General features: G+C 37.4%; 1 protein-coding gene across 1 annotated transcript in view; it reads right to left on the reverse strand.

The window, feature by feature from the left end:
* CADM2 (cell adhesion molecule 2) overlaps nucleotides 1–24,709 on the reverse strand; it is a 183,231-nt gene extending 158,522 nt beyond the window's left edge. The window contains exons 1-3 of the mRNA XM_064273481.1: nucleotides 24,568–24,709; nucleotides 5,226–5,378; nucleotides 2,355–2,492 (exon numbers count right to left, since the gene is read on the reverse strand). Of these exons, the coding sequence (XP_064129551.1) occupies nucleotides 2,355–2,492; nucleotides 5,226–5,378; nucleotides 24,568–24,709 (433 nt within the window). The remainder of the gene's footprint in view (nucleotides 1–2,354; nucleotides 2,493–5,225; nucleotides 5,379–24,567) is intronic.
* Between the last annotated feature and the right edge of the window lie 2,135 nt (nucleotides 24,710–26,844).

Raw genomic sequence — 26,844 nt, forward strand, 5'->3', positions numbered from 1 at the left:
AGAACATCATGGGTTTCTCATGAAACTACAAAGAAACTGAGTAAAACTAACTGCCTACCTAACTATGGATTTAAGGGTTACTTTACCTCAAGCGGAAACCCTGGTGATGCAGTGGTTAAATGCTACAGCTGCTAACCAGAAGGTTGGCAGTTCAAATCCACCAGGTGCTTCTTGGAAACTCTATGGGGCAGTTCTACCCTGTCCTATAGGGTCGCTATGAGTTGGAATCAACTCGACAGCAATGGGCTTGGTTTTATGGTTTTACCTCAAGCAATTTGACCTTTATCCCCAGAATCTGTGAATTAACCCTTAGAGCAGCTGGGCTACATTGGACACAGCTGAGGATTAGTTTTAATGAGTATGAACTGATCTGGGAGCCCACTTGGTAACCAATAATGAATTCATGGACTAGCCAGTAAAAGCTCAAAACACTAAAGTTGGAAGAAGCTTCCTGAGGGAGGGAATCCTGGAAGGGAATCTTTCTGGGAATGGACATGCCCTTTCTCTGGGGACCTTTCCAAACCTCACCTGAATACCTCTTCCTGTGGCTCCTGTTTTTCTTACCAGTTTGTATCCTGTTACTTCCGAATTGTATCATTTACTTTAATAAACCATATAACCATAAGTACAGTCTGTGAGTTATGTGTGACACTGCAGCAAATTACTGCACTCAGCAGAGAATGAGACACAGTACATGGTGGAGGGGGTGGCTGGTGTAAGGGACAATGTGAAAGTTGGAAAGTAGAGATATATATGACCTTCGCCTCCTAAGAACCAGCTTTGTGATGGTTCTTATTCACAGATTATTCATACATTATTCATATACTAAATGTTTATGTCAGCATTAAAGAAGGGAAGTATGAAGGTAATGAGACAGTTCATTGAAGAGTATTTAAGGAGGGCATTGTATCAAAAACCAAGAACTTCACACGAAAGGACATACTTGATGTGTAAGAATTTGCCACCTGGAGAATTCTTTTAGGCCGTAGAAAGGGAATTTTAAATGTATTCTGCAGGCTAAGCCTTTCCATCAAAAGTGCTTAATTAAGCATTAAAAGTGGCCTGATCAGATCCTTACTGTTCTAAAACAAGCCTGGAAGTAGTGTTGTTTCCATTTAGGAAAGCGCAAAATCCAGACATGCTTAAACAACTATTACTGAGCCCTGGCAGAATTCAAGAACCAGGTTACGAAGTAACTTGACAGTTTAACTTTGCAAAATGCCTAACTTTTATCTCAGGATTTGTAGTTATTCAAATTTTGTTCAATAAGATATTTATAACTCTAAGACAAAGATAGTGTAATTATGGCTAAGGTCCTATTTGATATGTGTGTGTACGTGGGTGTGGGTAGATAGATGATGGATAGATAGATAGACAGACAGACAGACAGATAAACTAATTATATGAATTGCAAACCTATAATTTCTCAGTTAAACAGGCAATCTCACCTCCTGGCTCTATATCCCTATCGCTAAGAATTATTGTTTATCTGATATAAGGCATTAAAATTACAAGTTAAAATAATCAGAATGGTTTGCATTACCTATCTCATAGAAAGTAATGTTGAGAATAATACATATCACTACGTAGACAGGAAACATGTTTTAACCACCATCATAATCAAACCTTATACTTGGATTTGAATATAATTGTGATGTCGGGCCCAAGGTATGTATATGCAGGGAGATAGAAACACTGCTAGCCTTACCAGCCATCCTCTATATACTTCTTGCCCCTCTAAAAAAAATGTATGAATGTGTGTGAGTGTGTGTGTGTGTGCGCTCAAATTTAAGTCAATTAACTAAGAACAAAACTATGCTGAATATTTAAATTATCGTACATTTTTACTGAGACGAGTAATTTTCTTTTTCTTTTACTCTCTATGAAACCTACTAGCAATCAGATTTATGGTTAACCAATTTTATTTTTAGAACTTTGTAATTTCAGAAACCAACAAGTTATAAAGACATAAGAATTGATGCAGTCTCTCTGTCTAAAAGCTAAATAATATATCTAACTTCTGAAATAGTAATATTTAACATGTATCCAGTGCTTACGTAGAGTCAAGGACAACTGTTTTTCATCCATTAACTCATTCATTTCTCCAGTTATCCTATGAGTTACCTATTATTGTTAAACCCATTTTATAGAATAGTAAAATGAGACACAGAGATGTATGTTAATATACCTTGCAAAATGACCTAATTAAGGAAATGGGTGAATCTCATTCAAATTATGCTTAATTAGAAAGTGATACAGTGGCCTGAAAAAAATTATATAAAATGCCTTTTTCTAATACTTCATGCTGGTTTCAGAACATTAATTTTGACCTGGGACAATTTTCCATTCTTTACCTTTAATCTCTTTGTCATTTTTAAACCATCTTATATCAGCTGCGGGTTTACTACCAGATGTTTTGCAAGTCAGTTGCATCAAGTCTCCCTCCATAACTGGTGATGAAAATCCACTAATTTGGGGCTTCTCAGGAACTCCTGAAAATTAAACAAATAAATAAAGTTAACAACAGTCTTCAGAATGGATTCTGTCTTGTGACTACTGCTTTTACACACAAAGCTGCTAAAATGTGTGATTAACTGAGAATACATTTAATCAGGAATAATAAATTGCTACATAATAAGTGATATATTTATAAGAGAGAGAGTGAGCACCCAGGTGGTGCAATGGTTAAAGTGATTAGCTGCTAACTGAAAGATATTGAAATCCACAGCGGTTCCACAGGAGAAAAGACCTGTAGATCTGCTCCGAAAAGATTACAGCCTAGGAAACCTTCTATACTAGGGTAGTTCTACCTTGTCCTATAGAGTCTCTATGAGTCAGAATCAACTCAACAGCATACAACAAAAACACACACACACATATATACATATATAAAAAAAACACTTGAATTTTATTCAAAGTAATATTTAATGAAATTACAAAATTTTGCCTAGAATATTACTATTTGTAAAACTTGAAAATAACCATCCAATCAATATTTCTTATGATTTACCAGTATAAGGTTTAAGAACATACACTGTTTATGTTTGGGGAGGGGGAGGCACATATCTTCATTATTTAGGAAATTCAGATTTAATTAAAACATCACTTTACATGTATGATTTCATAATTCTTAGAAGTTTAAAAAGGAGAACGTCTTCTGTGTACTTGGTTGAAAAAATGCAGTTTGGATTAAGAGATATATCCATATTTGCAACTATACTGGCGTTTCTGATACTTCTAAAGGAGAAAATGTCTCTTGATGTTGTTTCTATAAGAAACGCAATTGCAGTGTTATGATGCTTGCTATGTATTGTTTTTAAGGCTATACCACATAGTACCTTTATGAATTCAAATCATCCAATGCCTATGCAGAGATATTACACAGGTGGTTTAAATAATAGAATAAAATACATTCGCTGGCAATAAAATTCTCTTGTCAGGGTAAAGTTTTTAAATTTTTTTTCTAAAATGAATTAATAATAAAGGCAGACTGGAAGCTTCATAATTTGCCCACTTAATTCCATTTGAGAAAAATAAAATGTAAGAATGCTGGAAAGCACCAACATGAGAAATACAAATTAAAACAATAACATCAAAGATAAATGACAGATCAACAGACCGCTATTAGCTGGCTAGGTTTTTATTTCTTTTTCTTTTTCTTTTCATTCTCTTCACCTTCATATTACATTTTTTATCTTTGTCACACCACCATTTAATAAGCTGAATTTAGCCAGTCATCTATTCTTGTACTCTCAAGGTGGCCCTCTACAGAACAATACATTAACCTTAGGCAGTTGTTATCCTGAAATACTCCATTTTTGTGCGTATATTTTGTCCTTAATAGCAAACTGGCTAAGATTTTTATAAAATAGTCCCAGTGAGACTTGCAGAGAAACATATTTCATATCCCATGCGCAAAACCAATTCACTAGCTGGATTAACTTTAGTATTCCCACCCAAAAGAACAGCGGGTTTTCGTCCTTTTAAATGCGACTTTCTGCCTTTGTCTATCTAAAAAGGAAGGCAAGCTAGCGGGAAGAAAATCAATCTTTAAATTCCTCTAACTTGTTCAGTACACAGGTGTGTTTCAATGAACTGCAGCAATTTCAGCTGATTGGGCCACTGACGTCTGTGAAATCACAGAGAGCTCAAAGCTACAGCTTTATTTCCTCAGAATCTGTATGAATGTATTGCTTTTTTGTGTCCCTTTAACCTTTGGAAAAATGGTCCAATATTTATAGAATAAAAGCACAAAGAAGCTACAATCTGCCTGCACAGGTGACACTGTGCACTTCACTTGGGAAGCTAGAAAACACAAAGCTAACTAGGCGAGAAGACTCACGGAACTGTTAAGGGAATTTACGCATCCTAAAATACATAACCCAAAACCCAAACCAAGCCCAGTCACGTGAGGTCGATTCCGACTCATAGCGACCCTATAGGACAGAGTAGAACTGCCCCATAGAGTTTCCAAGGAGCGCCTGGCGGATTCAAACTGCGGACCCTTTGGTTAGCACCCGTAGCACTTAACCACTGCGCCACCAGGGTTTCCACCAAAGACATATAAAGGGGTCATATTTGAAAGCAACAAGTTAGTATGGAAGACCCCCTCATCAGCTGACTAATATGATAAAATGGAGGAGCACAGTATGGACACAAGTTGAACTCAATACACTCATTGTTCGGCCACTTCGTAAAAGGATCACAATATATACAATTGTATATAGATTATTTTATACAAAGAAATGTAGATGGAGATTCAGGAAGCCTGGCATCTATTGCTGGCTGAGAAACAAAATGCCTGTGTGGCCTCCTGCTTTTATATAAATCTTTGCACTTCCTTTCGTCCATTTATAAAGTGATTAAGGTAATGAAATGATTTCTAAAATGCCTTTTGTTATAATACAGCATATCATGAGTTAAAATATACCTATTAAAATGATCCTTAATATGTATATTTTTCAGATTGAATCATGGTGCTACAGCAGCATACATCTCTCTGGCTTTGTGGTTAAACAAAAAAAAAAAAAAAACCAGTGCCGCCTTCGAGTCGATTCCGACTCATACAGACCCTATAGAACAGAGTAGAACTGCCCCATAGAGTTTCCAAAGAGCACCTTGCAGATTCGAACTGCCAGCTCCTTGGTTAGCAGCCATAGCACTTAACCACTCTGCCACCAGGGTGTCGGCTTTGTGATCACATAGTGTTATTCTCTTGTACTCACCCAGAACAGTGAGATAGGCCTTGGATGTTTTGACAGGCATGGTAAACAAAGAACAGGTGTACTGCCCTTCATCAGAGAGAGACACGTCACTGACGCTGATGCTCAATTCATGCCAGGAAGCGCGAACCAGCTCAATTCTATTGTCCCTTAAAGCTGGAAAGAGAAAATATTGAAACTGTGAATAACAGCATTAGGAAAAGTTATACATTAGGAAAAAACGTACTAACTATGCATTTTTGACACAATAAACATTTTCTTTGGCCGTAAATCTAAACCTTATTTCCTGAAACAATTTAAGCCAAAAAAAAAAAAAAAAAAAAAAACCCCAGTGCTGTCGAGTCGATTCTAACTCATAACGACCCTAAAGGACAGAGTAGAACTGCCCCGTAGAGTTTCCAAGAAGTACCTGGCGGATTTGAACTGCCGAACCTTTGGTTAGCAGCAGTAACACTTAACCACTACACCACCAGGGTTTCCGAAACAATTTAAAGAAAGGTTTAAATAGAACGAAAAATTTTATCAGATTTTTTTTTTTTTTAAGTCATGAGAATTAGGTGCTCTCTAATGTTGTAAGAAAGAACTTTTCGATTAAATGATTGCATCTAATACACTTTAGATGAGGTAGATATTGATGGTGATAGAAGCAGCTTTCCCCAACAAAGTCTTTATGAAATGATAGTGTCAAGAAATATTATAAACAAAATGGGTTCCCTTCTGTGGAGAAATAAGTTTGGGAAACTATGACCCCTGCATGCCTTTCTAAGGACCCACAATGAACATTAGTATGTTAAAAGCTCTCTGCAGTAGATACACCTGTGGAACTTTATTTAGACCAGAGCTAACATTTAGCTGAAAAGCACTTGCAAGGTACCTGAGGTTTAAATGTGCACTGACTGGTAGGTACCTCTGTAAACTGTATGCTAAACATTTTAAATTATGATTTCTGGTTTAAACCACTCAGAGGTGGATTAACCAATAAGCACAGTATGCACAGGCTTATAGAAAGCATGGGCTTAATTGTGTTTACTTACTAAGCTGTAGTGTGCAACTTCACATGGGTTTCACCACACCTTTGATGTGGTAAAAAAACAGATGAAATTGTGTACTACTGATTAATAAGTAAGCACAGTTAAGCCCAAGTATACCTTGCTTATTGGGTAATCCATCCCTGAATTACCACTTACTGTATATACAGAACACTTGTTTTCACAAGAGATGTCTTAGCATCTCACTGAATTATGCTCCTCTTAACTCATTTTGGGACTAACCATAAAAAAATATTAAATATTATTATGTACAACTGTGAACCCTTGTATTAAACAAGAAGCAACTAAGGGAGTACTCAGAAATGTGGAAAGAGGAAGAAGTACTGGTTATGGACGTCAAGACTCCAGGTATAACACAGTAACAGGATGTCTTAAGCTTCCCACAAAATAGTAGAGGTGATCCAGTTCCCATATCTCTCAACCCCAACCTAGCAACAGAAGGTGGTCCAGGTAGCTCATTATTATCCCCCATTGAATGAGAGTTCCACCAGCAATACCAGGATAGCCTGGAGGCACTACAAAAGGAAATGACATGGAAACCTACCTGATAATAAGCATTAGGGGGAAGAAATCTCTTTCCTCTCCTGGCTTGAAACTCCCCTTCCCTACCTAGAGAAACCAGGAGGCCGGCATCACTGGCAGAGGAGGTCCAACTTGAACAAGAATCCAACAAAGCACGCTATCATCTTCCCCATGAGCTACGAACCCCTTGCCTTACCTACAGTCACCAGGTGACCTGGTCTGGGGAAGCTCTGTCTGTCCCTATAGGTGGCAGCAGTAGGGATCAGTGGGAACCCTAGCAGAACCAGACAAATCAGACTGACCAAAATTGGCTCCACAAAGCCTCTAAAAATTAAATTGTCATTGGAACCACAGCCTGTAACAATAAACCAGGACCTAAACTAGTGACTGCCTCCTAGAATTGGAGATTAAACAGGACCCAGAGTCTCCACCACAATACCCAAAATGTCTAGGGTGCGATTTAAAACAAAAAAACAAACACCCCACCCCCACCACACACACACACACACACACACACAAACCCTCATTGTACCAAAAACCATGAAATTCACAACTTGAATGAGAAAGGACAACCATCAAATGCAGGCACTGAGATGAATCAGATGTTGAATTTATCCGAAAAGGATTTTAAAACAGCTATCGGACTGGGTATCGTAAAAATTTGTAATCAATTATTAATTATCTTGAAACAAATGAAAAAATAGAAAACCTCAACAAAGAAAAAGAAGTTATTAAAAAAGAACCAAATTGAAATTAACTAAAATAAAAATCTGCTGGATCAAATTAATAGTACAGTGGAGAGGAGAGAGGATGGAATCAATGAATTTAAGGCAGATCAACAGAATTCAACCAATCTGAATAATAGAAAGAAAACATATGAAAAAAATTAAATGGAGCCTCAAGGATCTGTGGGATAATAACAAGAATTAAGCATTTTGTGCCATCGGATTTGCAGAAGGAGAGGAGAAAGAACATAGGACTGGAAGTATATTGGAAGAGATAATGGCTGACAACTTCCCAAATTTGGCAAAAGACATAAACACATAGAGTGAAGAAACTGAGCCAACCCTAAATAGGATGAACTCAAAGAAATCCATGCCAAGATACATCAAAATTAAACTTCCGAAAACTAAAAACAAAGGAAAAGAAAGCAGAATCACATATTACCTATAAGGAAATACCAATTCTTATTCAGTAAAACTATCCTTTAGGGATAAAAGTAAAATAAATATGTTCCCAAAGAAGAAAGCTAAGAATTTGTCAGTAGCAGACCTATGTTAAAGAAGAATTAAAAAAAGTTCTTTGAACAAAGGAAACGATAAAAGAAGAACTTGAGGAGCATCAAGAAAGAAGAAAGAATAACAAAGGGAACAAAAATGTAGGTAAATACAATAGGCTTCCTTTTTCTTCATGGGTTTTCCAAATCGTATTTGGTGATTGAAATAAAAATTATAACACAAGCTGATACGGTGTTCAATACACAGGAAATACTCAAGACAATGGTATTTAAAAAATGAGGAGGGCAACGGCTCCTAATGGAAATAAGGTTTCCACACTTTACTCAAAGTGATAAAAGGTTGATACTAGTAGATAATAGATACTAGTAGAATATACATATACATTTACGAATACATATATATTCTACTATATATTACTACATATATACAGTAATGTCCAGAGCAGTCACTAGGTGTACAAAGTGATGCACTCAAAAACTCTATCAATATAAATCAAGATGGGATCCATTTATAGAATGTTTTGAAATGGAAAAATTATAGAGATGGAGAACAGATGAGTGATTGCAAGGGGTTAGGGATAGCAGAAAGTGTCAGGGAACAGAAGGGAAGCAAACGACAGCATGAGGAATTCTTGGGATGCGTCTGTTTTGTACCTCAACTGTGGTGATGGATACACAAAACTGCACATGTGATAAAATCGCATAGAAAGAACATGCACATACACACATGAACATGCCCACCTGCACATACATGTACACGCACACAAATGAAAACATGTAAAATTTATAAAATCAGAATAAGATTGGTGGCTAATAGCAATGTGAATTTCCTGGTTATGATTTTGTACTATAATTTTGCAAGATGTTACCTGGGAGAAGGGTACATGAGATCTCTCTGTATTATTTCTTACCCATAAAACCCATTGCCATCAGTCAATCCGAACCCATAGTGACCCTACAGGACAGAGTAGAACTGTCCCATAGGGTTTCCAAGGAGCACCTGGTAGATTGGAAATGCTGACCTTTTGGTTAGCAGCCGAACTCTTAATCAATATGGCCCCCAGTGTTTCCAATTATTTCTTACAGTTGCATTTAAATGTATAATAAAAGTTCAATTGACAAAATCATTGTGCACATTTGTCAGAGTAAGGTGGGTGATGGGTTAGGATATCAAAGCTTAAAATTCATTGTACAAATTTTCCACAGAGCAAGGGGGAGTGCCAAATGCCGTATATACCATATATGCCTGCACCTTCCCTATATGGTATAAGAGAAGTAATCAATTATAAAATACATAACATTCAGGAAATTTTGAAATGTTCGTAATTTTTAAATATCTTCAATAAAATCATCCCTACATACACTCAAATCACACATATATTAATGATTGTAATCCTTCTGCAGCCATTTTTTAACACTAATGTTGTAAGAAGATAGTCTTGCAAATATTTTTGAAGCTATTTTTATATAATATGAAAAGTAAGGCAGGTCTGATTGCCAGTATGTGTGTGATTCCATTAGGATACAGTGCACAGTTTTTTGGAATGTGTATTTTGTCCTTTACTTCCTGCACGCCATAATGTTTATGCCTTCTTCAGTTGACAGAGAAAAACAGTGAGACACAAATTTGTGATTTCCCCCAACAGGACCTCATGCTAGATCAACCACTTTTCAAAGCTATGATTTATAAAAAACACTTACTACATGTATATTCTTTAAAAAAAAAAAAAAAATATGAGACCACCAAAGAGGAAAACCTCAAGTTCCTGCAACGATGCTCTACAGATAAAATATGTTACCCACCACCCTCTGTGTGCAATTTCATTTCCTCTATCACAGGTCTCACCAAGGAGAGACAGAGCTTTTAAGTTTTCAGTGAATCACTGAGAAAACGAATTTAACACTCTTTTGGCCAATACTAGTTTGTGGAAACTCTACAACCTGCTGAAGTCAATCTGAATTACTCAATGCGTAGGAATATAAAACTTTTATATTTAAACCATTGGCATGGGGTAACCCCAAATGCACTGACTTTGGAATCAAAAGACCTGGCTTTAGGTAATCGTATGAGATCAGATTTCCTGTGGATAATAATTCCTGGTTTAGTTCCATTTTTGGACTACAAGGACCAAAAGAAACCATGTACTATATAAAATTGACTTAAAATGAATCTAAAATATTATTAAAATATTTTGAGTTAGTATCCTGAAGGAAGCTAAATACCTTAGTGTCGGAAATGCCTCTATCAATTTCCCTTACTAAATCATGTAATACTTTGGGTTATTTTATGATTATTAATGGTGTTGACTAAAACCTAGACTCTGAAAATCAGAATCCCTGAATTTTAGGGTAAGCTTTGTTACTGATGAAGTTATAAACCTGGGTAAGTCACTTCAATGTTGTGCTCCTCAGTTTGCTTGAGTTAGTTGGAGATAATAATGATTGTTAATATCAAAGTGAAAGCATAAGGAATGTGGCCTAGCACTTTAAAACTGAAATATATGACATATTAAAAAACGGGCAGCACACTCCCCCAAGCCAAGAATGGGCAAAAATTTGTAGAGGAGTTAGTTTGTAAATTTTCTTAATAAAAAATTTGCTAAAACAATATGGCCTCTTAAGGAGATTTTAGTTGGACTGAATATTTTAAGCAAGTCCTACATTTATAACATTAATCTTTACAAGGATGAAAATACGATGTCATCTGCAGTTCACTACAAAACAACATTTCAAATATGAAAGGGTAGGGGAAAAACTTCAATAGTCCAAAGAGAGACATAATAGCTCAAATGGTTTCCCTGTGAGCAGGAACCCTGGCTGACTCATTTCAGCACCCTAAGCCATTGCTGACTGCACGGTAGGTGTTCAGTGAACTGCCATTGAATGGAAACTGAGAACCAAACTCTCTACATAGAAGAGCAGAGTGAAAAAGAACTGAACTAGGAAATTTTCTTCAATCTCTCTCCCTAGGATTCCATGGGAGTGTAGCCAAAATTAAAAGGAAAGGAAAAAAAAAAAAGTGTCCTTTTTATACACTGCGGCACATGACACAGCTGGAAACATCAGGCTGCTCAAGTTTCTAATAAGTGATACTTCATTAGAACATAATTTGAAATCCTGAATGAGTGACTTTTAAGGATATTGACATTCCAGAAACTGAAGAAATCCCAAGAGTATGGCCCAGCAGATACCCGTTTAGCTCAGTAATGAAGTCACACCCGAGGTTCACCCTTCAGCCAAAGATTAGACAGGCCCATAAAGCAAAACGAGACTAAAGGGGCACGATATCTCAGGGGCAAGGATTAGAAGCAGGAGGTGACCTAAACTGGTAATGGGGAACCTAAGGTCGAGAAGGGAGAGTGTTGACATGTTGTGCGGTTATTAACCAATGCCAGAGAACAGTACGTGTACTGTTTAATAAGAAACTAGTTTGTTCTATAAACCTTCATCTAAAGTATAATAATAACAAAAAAAGAATGTTAGAATTTATTACAGCAATTATTTTAAACTCCTATGTATTTATAGGGGAGCCCTCATGGTGCAGCGGTTAAGAGCTCGGTTGCTAACCAAAAGGTCAGCAGCTCGAATCCACCAAAGGAAAAATAAATATACTGTCATTTAACTCTAGAGTTTCCAAATAAACTGAAAAGGTGGTGATCAGAGACTATGCACACTACTTAACTCTTGGAAACTCTGTGGCGGTTCTACTCTGTCCTATAGGGTTGCTATGAGTCAGAATGGACTTGATGGCAACATGTTTGTTTTTTTTGATTTTCTGCATAGTAAATCTCAAATGCACAGTCAAATTAAATAAAGAACTGTAATACTGTCAGTTAAAGTGAATACAACCCTTAAAAATAAATAAGCTTTCCCTGAACACAGAATGTTAATCATTGCCTCAATTAAAAAATAAATAAATAATAAATTGAATATTTCATTTAAAAAGATTTTAAAATATTGCTCTTGGAATAAATGAAGAGAAAAAATGAGCAAGTGTAACAAAAGAATGAAAGGGAATTGGTCACACATCAGAGAGATTAAAATGAGCTAATAGGTTAAGTTGGCCACTCTGCGATCAGGTTCATCAGGTATTAGGTGCCTGCGACCCACTGGTGAGGTGATTTAATGGTTCAAAACTCTGAGCTCTGGAGGATTGAATCTGAGCTGCAAATAAGAAGCATTGACCAATGAGTAGGAATCTATTAAGTAGCACTTAACTCTGGAGAAAATTTTTTCCCAATATACCTTTGGTTTTAAATGGTTCATCAAACATACAAATGCATATTTGTAGTTCATACTGGCTAAAAATTACTTGAAGAAATGTAGTCATGTTTTATATTCATTTCTAACAGTTGTTATCTGTGAATTCAATTAGTTGCATATTAACTAGTTTTAATCCAAATTATTTAATAACAACAGTACGATTGGATTTACCTGGCATTATTCTTTCAAGGAACTGCCAGCAATTTGTGGATATTTGTAATAATTTCCCTTCCTTAAGTGTTATGATTTGTATGAGTGATCACATACTGCTCCCCAGAAACTTTTTCAAGTATTTTTTTTCTTAAATTGGTTACCAGAGAATAATAATTCATGTCACACTTTAGGATGCTTAAATAATGATAATAAAATACACTTCATTATGTAATCATTCTTAAGGTTATTAAAACGTAAAAAATAACAACCTTACATATTCTTTGCATTTGTTCTTGATCATCCAGACCTAAAACTTTCCTAAATCAGCATTATGTCTTACATATCTTTGTGTTCCGCACCACGCATCCACACGCTACAGTCCATACAAATCCCCCCAAAACCCAGACCTGCTGCCATTGAATCAATTCTAACTCATAGAGAGCCTATTATAGGACAGAGTGGAACTGCCCTACGGGGTTTCCAAGAAGCACCTGGTGAATTCAAACTGCTCACCTTTTGGTTAGCAACTGTAGCTCTTAACGACTACGCCACCAGGGTTTCCATATTCAATATAGAGTCCATCAATAAATTATTGGATTAAAATGGATATGTGGATTATCAATATTTTTTTATAATTGTGCATATTTACTGTATTTCATAAAATGAAGATTAGATGCTCGATAATTTCATAATAATTTACCTGTGCTTTACTAACAAATACATAAAGGCAAAACCCTAGATCAGTATGATACATGTCACTGCAAGTGACATCTCAGCCACTTAAATTCTCAGTATTCATATAATTCATGCTCACAGGTATCCCAACATACATCCATAGAACTTCAGCCAGAACAATAATTTTATTGTTTTAAAAATCCAGTTAGAGGGGCGGAGCCAAGATGGCGGACTAGGCAGACACTACCTCGAATCCCTCTTACAACAAAGACACGGAAAAACAAGTGAATCGATCACATACATAACAATCTACGAACCCTGAACAACAAACACAGATTTAGAGACAGAGAACGAACTAATACGGGGAAGCAGCCATTGTTTCCAGAGCCTGGAGCCAGCGTACCAGTGAGGTACGGCACAAGCACAGAGAGCTGCTCCAACCCCCTGAACTAACCCCGGGAAGGGGACCAGCCGGTTCCACGGGTGGCGTGGGACACAGCCGGTAGGAGAAGTCCCCGGGAGGCAGTGACTCGTCTTGGAGCAGAAACAGCAGCGTCCGAGCCGGGGAACCGTCCCGCAGGGATTTGGACTGTACGCAGGTACGGCATAAACATGGAGAGTTGCTCCACCCCCCTGAACTAACCCCGGGAAGGGGACCAGCCGGGTCGCGCGGGCAGCGTGGGACGCAGACGGTAGGAGAAGTCCCCGGGAGGCAGCGACTGGTATTGGAGCGGGGAGAACAGCGTCCCAGCCGGGACACTCGGTCACGGCACAAGCACGGGAAGCTGCTCCACCCATCTGAACTAACCCCGGGAGCCCAACTGGCTCTCGGGTGCGGCACGGCCACGCGGCTGGAGGGACGAGAAGTCCCCGGGAGGCAGCGACTGATTTTGGAGTCGAGAGTGCACCGTCCCAGTAGGGGAGCCTTGACGCTTGGCGTGGGGCTGGAAGCAGAGGATCTGACCGTGACTCCAGCGGGCCAGACCCCCCAGGGGCAATCTCCACACAGCCAGCACACATAGGCAATGCGCCCCGCGGGAATCTCAGATATAATAGTCATTCCAAGCAAGACAAGCAACTCTGGCTATATTCTGAGGTGCTACTCTCCTATCTCTCTGTTCCCTCCCCCACCCTCCCCAGGCGGCTTCATTAACATCTGAATAGCCTGAGCCAGAGGGAGAACTCTGATAGGGATCTGACTGCATTTTTTTTTTAGCGGATTTTCTAGAAAAACTAGTTTCCCAGTGATGGCGCGGAGACAACAATCCATATCAAACCACTTAAAGAAGCAGACCATGACAGCTTCTCCAACCCCCCAAACAAAAGAATCAAAATCTTTCCCAAATGAAGATACAATCTTGGAATTATCAGATACAGAATATAAAAAACTAATTTACAGAATGCTTAATGATATCAAAAATGAAATTAGGATAACTGCAGAAAAAGCCAAGGAACACACTGATAAAACTGTTGAAGAACTCAAAAAGATTATTCAAGAACATAGTGGAAAAATTAATAAGTTGCAAGAATCCAGAGAGAGACAACATGTAGAAATCCAAAAGATTAACAATAAAATAACAGAATTAGACAATGCAATAGGAAGTCAGAGTAGCAGACTCGAGCAATTAGAATGCAGGCTGGGACATCTGGAGGACCAGGGAATCAACACCAACATAGCTGAAAAAAAATCAGATAAAGGAATTAAAAAAAAAGAAAGAAACCCTAAGAATTATGTGGGACTCTATCAAGAAGGATAACCTGCGGGTGATTGGAGTCCCAGAACAGGGAGGGAGGAGAGAAAACACAGAGAAAATAGTTGAAGAACTCCTGACAGAAAACTTCCCTGACATCATGAAAGACGAAAGGATATCTATCCAAGATGCTCATCGAACCCCATTTAAGATTGATCCAAAAAGAAAAACACCAAGACATATTATCATCAAACTCACCAAAACCAAAGATAAACAGAAAATTTTAAAAGCAGCCAGGGAGAAAAGAAAGGTTTCCTTCAAAGGAGAATCAATAAGAATAAGTTCAGACTACTCAACAGAAACCATGCAGGCAAGAAGGGAATGGGACGACATATACAGAACACTGAAGGAGAAAAACTGCCAGCCAAGGATCATATATCCAGCAAAACTCTCCCTGAAATATGAAGGCAAAATTAAGATATTTACAGACAAACACAAGTTTAGAGAATTTGCAAAAACCAAACCAAAGCTACAAGAAATACTAAAGGATATTGTTTGGTCAGAGAACCAATAATATCAGATATCAGCACAACACAAGGTCACAAAACAGAACGTCCTGATATCAACTCAAATAGGGAAATAACAAAAACAAACAAATCAAGATTAATTAAAAAAAAAAAAAATTACACATAACAGGGAATCATGGAAGTCAACAGGTAAAAGATCACAATAATCAAAAAGGGGGACTAAATACAGGAGGCATTGAACTGCCATATGGAGAGTGATACAAGGCGATATAGAACAATACAAGTTAGGTTTTTACTTAGAAAAATAGGGGTAAATAATAAGGTAACCACAAAAAGGTATAACAACTCTATAACTCAAGATAAAAACCAAGAAAAATGTAACGACTCAACTAACATAAAGTCAAGCACTATGAAAATGAGGATCTCACAATTTACTAAGAAAAACGCCTCAGCACAAAAAAGTATGTGGAAAAATGAAATTGTCAACAACACACATAAAAAGGCATCAAAATGACAGCACTAAAAACTTTTTTATCTATAATTACCCTGAATGTAAATGGACTAAATGCACCAATAAAGAGACAGAGAGTCACAGACTGGATAAAGAAACACGATCCATCTATATGCTGCCTACAAGAGACACACCTTAGACTTAGAGACACAAACAAACTAAAACTCAAAGGATGGAAAAAAGTATATCAAGCAAACAATAAGCAAAAAAGAAGAGGAGTAGCAATATTAATTTCTGACAAAATAGACTTTAGACTTAAACCCACCACAAAGGATAAAGAAGGACACTATATAATGATAAAAGGGACAATTGATCAGGAAGACATAACTATATTAAATATTTATGCACCCAATGACAGGGCTGCAAGATACATAAATCAAATTTTAACAGAATTGAAAAGCGAGATAGATACCTCCACAATTATAGTAGGAGACTTCAACACACCACTTTCGGAGAAGGACAGGACATCCAGTAAGAAGCTCAACAGAGACACGGAAGATCTAATTACAACAATCAACCAACTTGACCTCATTGACTTATACAGAACTCTCCACCCGACTGCTGCAAAGTATGCTTTTTTTTTCTAGCGCACATGGAACATTCTCTAGAATAGACCACATATTAGGTCATAAAACAAACCTTTGCAGAGTCCAAAACATCGAAATATTACAAAGCATCTTCTCAGACCACAAGGCAATAAAACTAGAGATCAATAACAGAAAAACTAGGGAAAAGAAATCAAATACTTGGAAAATGAACAATACCCTCCTGAAAAAAGACTGGGTTATAGAAGACATCAAGGAGGGAATAAGGAAATTCCTAGAAAGCAACGAGAATGAAAATACTTCCTATCAAAACCTCTGGGACACAGCAAAAGCAGTGCTCAGAGGCCAATTTATATCAATAAATGCACACATACAAAAAGAAGAAAGAGCCAAAATCAGAGAACTATCCCGACAACTTGAACAAATAGAAACTGAGCAACAAAAGAATCCATCAGGCACCAGAAGAAAACAAATAATAAAAATTAGAGCTGAACTAAATGAATTAGAGAACAGAAAAACAATTGAAAGAATTAACAAAGCCAAAAGCTGGTTCTTTGAAACAATTAACAAAATTGATAAACCATTGGCTAGACTGACTAAAGAAATACAGGAAAGGAAACAAATAACCCGAATAAGAAATGAGAAGGACCACATCACAACAGAACCAAATGAAATTAAAAGAATCATTTCAGATTATTATGAAAAATTGTACTCTAACAAATTTGAAAACCTAGAAGAAATGGATGAATTCCTGGAAAAACACTACCTACCTAAACTAACACATTCAGAAGTAGAACAACTAAATAGATCCATAACAAAAAAAGAGATTGAAACGGTAATCCAAAAACTTCCAACCAAAAAAAGCCCTGGCCCGGACGGCTTCACTGCAGAGTTCTACCAAACTTTCAGAGAAGAGTTAACACCACTACTACTAAAGGTATTCCAAAGCATAGAAAATGACGGAATACTACCCAACTCATTCTATGAAGCCACCATCTCCCTGATACCAAAACCAGGTAAAGACATTACAAAAAAGGAAAATTATAGACCTATATCCCTCATGAACATTGATGCAAAAATCCTCAACAAAATTCTAGCCAATAGAATCCAACAACACATCAAAAAAAATAATTCACCCTGATCAAGTGGGATTTATACCAGGTATGCAAGGCTGGTTTAATATCAGAAAAACCATTAATGTAATCCATCACATAAATAAAACAAAAGACAAAAACCACATGATCTTATCAATTGATGCAGAAAAGGCATTTGACAAAGTCCAACACCCATTCATGATCAAAACTCTTACCAAAATAGGAATTGAAGGAAAATTCCTCAACATAATAAAGGGCATCTATGCAAAGCCAACAGCCAATATCACTCTAAATGGAGAGAACCTGAAAGCATTTCCCTTGAGAACGGGAACCAGACAAGGATGCCCTTTATCCCCGCTCTTATTCAACATCATACTTGAAGTCCTAGCCAGGGCAATTAGGCTAGACAAAGAAATAAAGCGTATCCGGATTGGCAAGGAAGAAGTAAAGTTATCACTATTTGCAGATGACATGATCTTGTACACAGAAAACCCTAAGGAATCCTCCAGAAAACTACTGAAGCTAATAGAAGAGTTTGGCAGAGTCTCAGGTTATAAAATAAACATACAAAAATCACTTGGATTCCTCTACATCAACAAAAAGAACACCGAAGAGGAAATAACCAAATCAAGACCATTCACAATAGCCCCCAAGAAGATAAGATACTTAGGAATAAATCTTACCAAGGATGTAAAAGACTTATACAAAGAAAACTACAAAGCTCTACTACAAGAAATTCAAAAGGACGTACTTAAGTGGAAAAACATACCCTGCTCATGGATAGGAAGACTTAACATAGTAAAAATGTCTATTCTACCAAAAGCCATCTATACATTTAACGCACTTCCGATCCACATTCCAATGTCATATTTTAAGGGGATAGAGAAACAAATCACCAATTTCATATGGAAGGGAAAGAAGCCTCGGATAAGCAAAGCACTACTGAAAAAGAAGAAGAAAGTGGGAGGCCTCACCTTACCTGACTTCAGAACCTATTATACAGCCACAGTAGTCAAAACAGCCTGGTATTGGTACAACAACAGACACATAGACCAATGGAACAGAATTGAGAACCCAGACATAGATCCATCCACGTATGAGCAGCTGATATTTGACAAAGGACCAGTGTCAATTAACTGGGGAAAAGATAGCCTTTTTAACAAATGGTGCTGGCATAACTGGATATCCATTTGCAAAAAAATGAAACAGGACCCATACCTCACACCATGCACAAAAACTAACTCCAAGTGGATCAAAGACCTAAACATAAAGACTAAAACGATAAAGATCATGGAAGAAAAAATTGGGACAACCCTAGGAGCCCTAATACAAGGCATAAACAGAGTACAAAACATTACCAAAAATGATGAAGAGAAACCCGATAACTGGGAGCTCCTAAAAATCAAACACCTATGCTCATCTAGAGACTTCTCCAAAAGAGTAAAAAGACCACCTACAGACTGGGAAAGAATTTTCAGCTATGACATCTCCGACCAGCGCCTGATCTCTAAAATCTACATGATTCTGTCAAAACTCAACCACAAAAAGACAAACAACCCAATCAAGAAGTGGGCAAAGGATATGAACACACATTTCTCTAAAGAAGATATTCAGGCAGCCAACAGATACATGAGAAAATGCTCTCGATCATTAGCCATTAGAGAAATGCAAATTAAAACTACGATGAGATTCCATCTCACACCAGCAAGGCTGGCATTAATCCAAAAATCACAAAATAATAAATGTTGGAGAGGCTGCGGAGAGATTGGAACTCTCATACACTGCTGGTGGGAATGTAAAATGGTACAACCACTTTGGAAATCTATCTGGCGTTATCTTAAACAGTTAGAAATAGAACTACCATACAACCCAGAAATCCCACTCCTCGGAATATACCCTAGAGATACAAGAGCCTTCATACAAACAGATATATGCACACCCATGTTTATTGCAGCTCTGTTTACAATAGCAAAAAGCTGGAAGCAACCAAGGTGTCCATCAATGGATGAATGGGTAAATAAATTGTGGTATATTCACACAATGGAATACTACGCATCGATAAACAACAGTGACGAATCTCTGAAACATTTCATAACATGGAGGAACCTGGAAGGCATTATGCTGAGTGAAATTAGTCAGAGGCAAAAGGACAAATATTGTATAAGACCACTATTATAAGATCTTGAGAAATAGTAAACCTGAGAAGAACACATACTTTTGTGGTTATGAGGGGGGGAGGGAGGAAGGGTGGGAGAGGGTTTTTTATTGATTAATCAGTAGATAAGAACTGCTTTAGGTGAAGGGAAAGACAACACTCAATACATGGAAGGTCAGCTCAATTGGACTGGACCAAAAGCAAAGAAGTTTCCGGGATAAAATGAATGCTTCAAAGGTCAGCGGAGCAAGTGCGGGGGTTTGGGGACCATGGTTTAAGGGGACTTCTAAGTCAATTGGCAAAATAATTCTATTATGAAAACATTCTGCATCCCACTTTGAAATGTGGCGTCTGGGGTCTTAAATGCTAACAAGCGGCCATCTAAGATGCATCAATTGGTCTCAACCTACCTGGAGCAAAGGAAAATGAAGAACACCAAGGCCACACGACAACTAAGAAGCCAAGAGACAGAAAGGGCCACATGAACCAGAGACCTACATCATCCTGAGACCAGAAGAACTAGTTGGTGCCCGGCCACAATCGATGACTGCCCTGACAGGGATCACAGCAGAGGACCCCTGAGGGAGCAGGAGATCTGTGGGATACAGACCCCAAATTCTCATAAAAAGACCAAACTTAATGGTCTGACTGAGACTGGAGGAATCCCGGCGGCCATGCTCCCCAGACCTTCAGTTGACACAGGACAGGAACCATCCCCGAAGACAACTCATCAGACATGAAAGGGACTGGTTAGCGGGTGGGAGAGAGACGCTGATGAAGAGTGAGCTAATGATATCAGGTGGACACTCGAGATTGTGTTGGCAACTCTTGTCTGGAGGGGGGATGGGAGGATAGAGAGAGAGGGAAGCCGGCAAAATTGTCAAGAAAGGAGAGACTGAAAGGGCTGACTCAAGAGGGGGAGAGCAAGTGGGAGTAGGGAGTGAGATGTATGTAAACTTATATGTGACAGACTGATTGGATTTGTAAACGTTCACTTGAAGCTTAATAAAAGTTATTAAAAAAAAAAAAAAAATCCAGTTAGCATCCAACCAGGGAGTTCCCATTTCTTGAAGCCTTATATCAGTGTTATGGGACTTAGGCATTTAAGGAACCAAAGGCCTGTTAGCCTTCATTCAGTGTGTTCTCAGTGCACGCCTCCTTCAGCCAGGTGTTTCCATTTGATTCCTAAACGTGTCAGTACTTTAAGCCAACTTCTGCCTAGGGGAAAATGTAAGCATGAATTCTTATCAGAAGTCCTTTGATTCAATATCAAGTTTTTTTTGGATGCCTGCTGCCTGATAACAGCCGCCTTTTCGTGATTAACTTCATTTTTTAAGTTTGCACAGATCACTATTCTGCTTTATTTCCTAACTTCTGCAAGCAGGCCTGCTCTCTGAACATGTCTGCCTAGACCTGAGCTGTCTACTCTGATTTGCCCCTACAGATTTCTCTGGAGCTGGTCACTCAACAATCTCGCCGATGAAATCTCCCAATCACTGTTCTTTTTTTAAAATTTTTATTTTGCTCTAAGTGAAAGTTTATAAATCAAGTCAGGCTCTCGTACAAAAATTTATATACACCTTGCTATATACTCCTAGTTGCTCTCCCCCTAATGAGACAGCACACTCCTTCTCTCCACCCTGTTTTTCTGTGTACATTCAGCCAGCTTCTGTCCCCCTCTGCCTTCTCATCTCCCCTCCAGACAGGAGCTGCCCACAGTCTCATGTGTCTACCTGAGCCAAGAAGCATATTGAGATACATGATGTCAAACTATGCCTCTAGTTATTGCAGAAGAGGTAAGATGAAGGGGGAAATTTAGCAGCTTTTATTCTTATTATGAAAATATTGTTTTGTTGATAGCCCAATAAAATTTTGATATATTAAAAACAGTATGTTTTATTTATGATAGTACCATGGGTTGCCAGAAATAAAGGGGGTAAAATATCCAGAAAGAAGAAAATATCAAGCTAGTGAATCCTTTTCTGTTTTGCTCTTTTACAGACATACAACATAGAACAATCTAAATCAATCTTCTGGAAAATTGGTAAAAACAACCATTGCTCCAGAGCTGATATATGGTATACCAAGTTTCAGCCTGAACTGATTTTTCACTGAAACCATGGTAAATGGAGTTTTAGAATAGAAATGTGAACAAAACCTAAGCAATAAACCTGGAAACGGTGTCACTATTTGAAGGAAGTTTTGTAGTGGTAGAATTTCAATTTTTAAACTCCAGGTTTTCTTTCTTCAAATGTCTAGGAAAAAAAGTCATTACTATCTTTCCTATAGGTATAACTTCCTAATAAGAAATGTTAGAATAACAAAACATTACCATACCTAAATGTTCCAAAATTAATAAACCAGCATGGAAAAGCATATTCATGTGTTTAGGGAATGAATATAAACTCCATGATATTTTTAATTTTCTAGTCTCCTTGTCTTTGCTAAACTTTGCCCATCTTCCTTGAAATATCCTGCTCATGATCTCTTCTTATGGAAGCCCCCCCCCATTCCTCCACTCTATCAAATCCCTAAAACTTTGAACCTAAACCATTTATGTAACATGCCCATATCCCCATTATCCATTTTAGAAGATAACGTTCTTAAACCATTGTTTTTCAAATATAACAAGGGACATATACCTCTTTAGTAATGGCATATATTTTCTCTGCATGTCCCCAGGTCATACTTATCTTTCAAGTTAATTTCCATATCACTTCCTTAATGTACCCTCTGTTATGGATTAAATTGTGTTCCCCCAGTATTTGTGTTGTAAATCCTAACCCTTATGGCTGCACAGTGGTTAAGCATTTGGCTGCTAACCAAAAGGTTGGCAGTTTGAATCTACCAGCTGCTCCTTGGAAACTCTATGGGGCAGTTCTACTCTGTCCTATAGGGTCACTCACTATGAGACAGAATCGACTCAAGAGCAATGCTTTTTTTTTTTCCTTTTTTAACCTGTGGTTATAATTCCATTTGGAAATGGGTTTTCTTTGTTCTGTTAATGAGACTATTTTAGGATAAGGTGTGTCTTAAATCAATCTCTTTTGAGATATAAAATGAGAAAGTGGGGAGAGCAGAGATGGGAGAAGATAGACACTATGCCACATGAAGATCACCAAGGAATCAAGGAACAAAGACCTTCCCCCAGAGCCGACACAGAAAGAAAGCCTTCTCCTAGAGCCAGCACCCTGAATCTGGACTTCTAGCCTCCGAAACTGAGAAAATAAATTTCTGTTTGTTGAAGCTAGCCACTTTTGGTATTTCTGTTACAGCAGCACTAGATAACTCAGACACCCTCCAATGGTATCCACCTTAAACTTCATTCACATCTTTCTTCAGCACCGGGAGCATACAATGGAGCTCTAAGATCATTTGATGAGCTAATTAAAGATTAAATGTGAACATTACCTATGCCATTATTTACAAGCTCATATACAGCATTTATCTTATTATATGGTAATCTTCTGGCACAGAGACATTATTGACCCTCCTGCTGCTGCAGTAACTAGCATAATACTCTGAGCATAGTCCCATTTTTTCTGTTGAATAAATGAGAGAATGAATAAGTAAAAATGCAAATGAATAAATAAAATGGCAGATGCATCCTTGTACATCTCATAGAGTAAGAGGAGTAAGAATAAAAAACTCAAGGCAAATGACAGTTAAACATGATGGTGACTTGAAAATTTTATGTTCTAATGAATTTCTTATACCAGATAAACTTTCATTTTGTAAGATTTGACTTAAAAGAAGTTTACTGCCTTTGATTTTTAGGTTCTAAATCTTTAGACTAAATTTTTTCATGTTTACGAATTACCAAAAGAGATCAAAAGGAAAAAAAATTAATATTTCCACAACTAGAACAAACAACTCATTTTTTCTAGATCCTTTTTTGAACATTTTCTGTATTTTAATGACATTATAATTATTTAAGTGATATTTTAAAAGATAGTCGTGTTTTCATCCTATGTTTTACAGGGACCTATGACTATAAACATTCCAAATCTGTGGATTCTGACATTGTAAATTTACTGTTTCATTTCAAGGTAGTGAGTATGCTTATTTCACTCCTACTTTGGCAATGTTGTATGTCAAAAAGAACTTGGCAAAGTAAAAGACAAATACACTTAAATATTTATTTATGCTGTCTAACTTTTTTTTTTTTTTAGCCACATAGATACCATTACACCTACTGATTTTACAATACAGATTTTCTTCTGAATTCAGGGTTGCATTTCTGTGGCTTAAAATGCAGGAAGTTTCTTTATCATGTAACAGTGAAGGACTGTTCAAGGTCATTGTAGAGGGCGGTGTGCACCACATGAAGCATCAAGGACCTAGGCTGCCATCTTCAACATATGATCATGCAAGCCTTCCAAGGAAAAGAGTGCCTGGGAAAGCACGTGTGGGAAATTTTAATGTGAGAGCCCTGGATGCATACATATCGCTGCAGCTGCCATTCCATGTTCAGGCACATGGACGCACTTAAATTCAAGCAAGACTGAAAAACGCAGAGTAGTTGTGTGCCCAGGAAGAAGAGATATTACCAAGCAGTTAGCAGTTTCTCCATGCTACTCTAGGCCTACTGCACCATTACATTTAATATGCTCTACTGTTTCCATAGGAAAATTGATGTAGATTTGAAGGAATGGTGAAAAATAGTAGGGAATATAATTTCTCTAAAATACTTATAATTTTGGTGTTATGATTTTGAGAAAAAATCTACTTTTAAATTACTAAATTATGAAATTATTGTTGTTGTTAGGTGCCACCTAGTTGATTCTGACTCATAGCAGCCCTGCGTACAACAGAAACACTGCCCTGTCCTGTGCCATCCTCACAAAAGTTGTTGTGCTTGAGCCAATTGTGGCAGCCACATGTCAGTCTGTCTCATTGAGGGTTTCCCTTTTTTTCACTGACCTTCTACCTTCTCATACATGATGTCTTCCTCCAGGGACTGGTCCCTCCTGGTAACACGTCCAAAGTACATGAGATAAAGTCTTGCCGTCCTGGCTTCTAAAGACCACTTTGGCTGTATTTCTTCCAAGATAGATTTGTTCATTCTTCTGGCAGTCCATGGTATAGTCAATATTCTTCTCCAAGACCATAATTCAAAGACATCAATTCTTCTTTGGTTTTCTTACTCATTGTCCAGCTTTTGCACACATGAGGCAATTGAAAATACGATGACTTGGGTCAGGCGCACCTCAGCCCTCAAAGTAACATCTTTGCTTTTCAACACTTTAAAGAGGTCTTTTGTAGCAGATTTGAAGCATAATTTACATCAAATATAAATATTAATTTTATGCATTAATTACATATGCATATAATAAATACCCATTACATATTTGTTCAAACAGAAAATTAAATATGCATTTCATTTTGAAATCAATTTGAAATGAAATCTTATATATATTCTTAAATAAAATAAACTGAAATGATTCTACTTTAATTTTGAAAGCAAAATGTTGTAATTCCTTTATACAATAATGTATACAAAAATGTGAAATTTCTGTGTGATAATTCCAACTAAATTTTTACTAAGACAACCGCTGGAAAAGAGAAATACTGTTACTGTACACACACACTACACAGGATCACACACACACTCACACACAAAAATACCTGTTAGCAGTACATGCTAATTTCATCTCCCTGACAATCTGTATAGTATATTTTGAGAAGGAAGAAAAATCAGTTCCGAATCTATAAACCATATCCCATAGGAAATTTATTTTAAAAAATATGGGAATGTTTTCACTGGAGAAGAGAACATTGGTAGTAGAGGTAATATGGCTGGCATATGAATAGGAAATTACGTCCACGCTGCTCAAAGCCAGTGAATGGTAGAAGCTAGAGAGGGGCTGATCTGTGTTCAATACAGGGAGTGTCTTTCTATTTATTGAGGTCTTCAAAATTGTATTGGGCTGGCTCTTGAGGTAGTGAGCTGTTATCACAAAGGTTCAAGGGAGGACTATGTGGTCTCCTGCCAGGAAGTGTCTTTCCCACATTGCAGAAGAATATACCCTAAGTGATTTTGGGGAAGTCTCTTCTAATGACTTCACTAATATACCTTTGGAAGTTCACTTAAGAGAAACATACATTTTATGACTTTCAATCAAGAATCACTAATTTGGTGGTGTATTATATACTGTGTCTGTGTTCATGTGTTTTCACCTGTTAAACCATTTTGATAGTGAACTGTTAAGACGTCTTCAAATAGAAAGTTATGGCTTAATTTTACTAATGGTATTATTAATCAGTATTTTAAAATCACCTGATATGAATTACACATTGTGTTCAATATACAGCTCTGATTTGGCTGAATTTTATGTTAAAATAATCTCACTTATAAGTTAATGAGTCAACAAGAACTGTTTAGGTAGTCAAGTGTCTTTCACATTTCTAAAATTAGTATGCATACACTCAAAGTTGTTTCTGCTTCCCCTAGGTTTCAGTATTATCACCAAAAGGATTTAAAAGCAGGTACTTAGAGAAAGCAGCACAAAGTCATGAAGAAGTGCAAATACGTGCCTAACTGAGTTAAGGTGAAACCATCTATGACAAAACCCATTTTGAAAAAGTTGGACAAATAGTCGTGCATTCTATATATACATATATGTATAAAACTGTAATATAGAAAATGCCTTTTATATCAGATGATGCCTGTCACGGATTGAATTATGACCTGCCAAAAATGTGTGTATCAGTTTGGGTGGGCCATGATTATCGTATTGTAGGATTTTCCTATATGTTGTACATCCTGCCTTTATGATGTTAATGAGGGAGGATGGGCAGCAGTTGTGTTAGTGAGGCAGGACTCAATCTACAGGACCTGACTTTGTTTTGAGGCAATCTGTTGAGATATAAAAGAAAGAAATGAGCAGAGAGACAGGAGACCTCATACCACCAAGAAAGCAGTGGTGGGAGCTGAGCACGTCCTTTGGACCTGGGGTCCCTGCCAGAAGAAGCTCCTAGTTGGGTGGAATATTGATGGGAAGGCTGACAGAAATAGAAAGACTTTCCCTGGAGCTGATGCCCTGAATTTGGACTTCTAGCCTACTTTATTGTGAGCAAATAAACTTCTCTTTGTTAAAGCCATCCACTTGTGGTATTTCTGTTATAGCAACACTAGATAATTAAGACAATTCCCTTTTTTCAATATCATCTTGCCTGAACAAAAAAGAGAGGTATTTC

Source organism: Loxodonta africana, chromosome 20, assembly GCF_030014295.1.
Source record: "Loxodonta africana isolate mLoxAfr1 chromosome 20, mLoxAfr1.hap2, whole genome shotgun sequence".
NCBI classification, from domain to species: domain Eukaryota; kingdom Metazoa; phylum Chordata; class Mammalia; order Proboscidea; family Elephantidae; genus Loxodonta; species Loxodonta africana.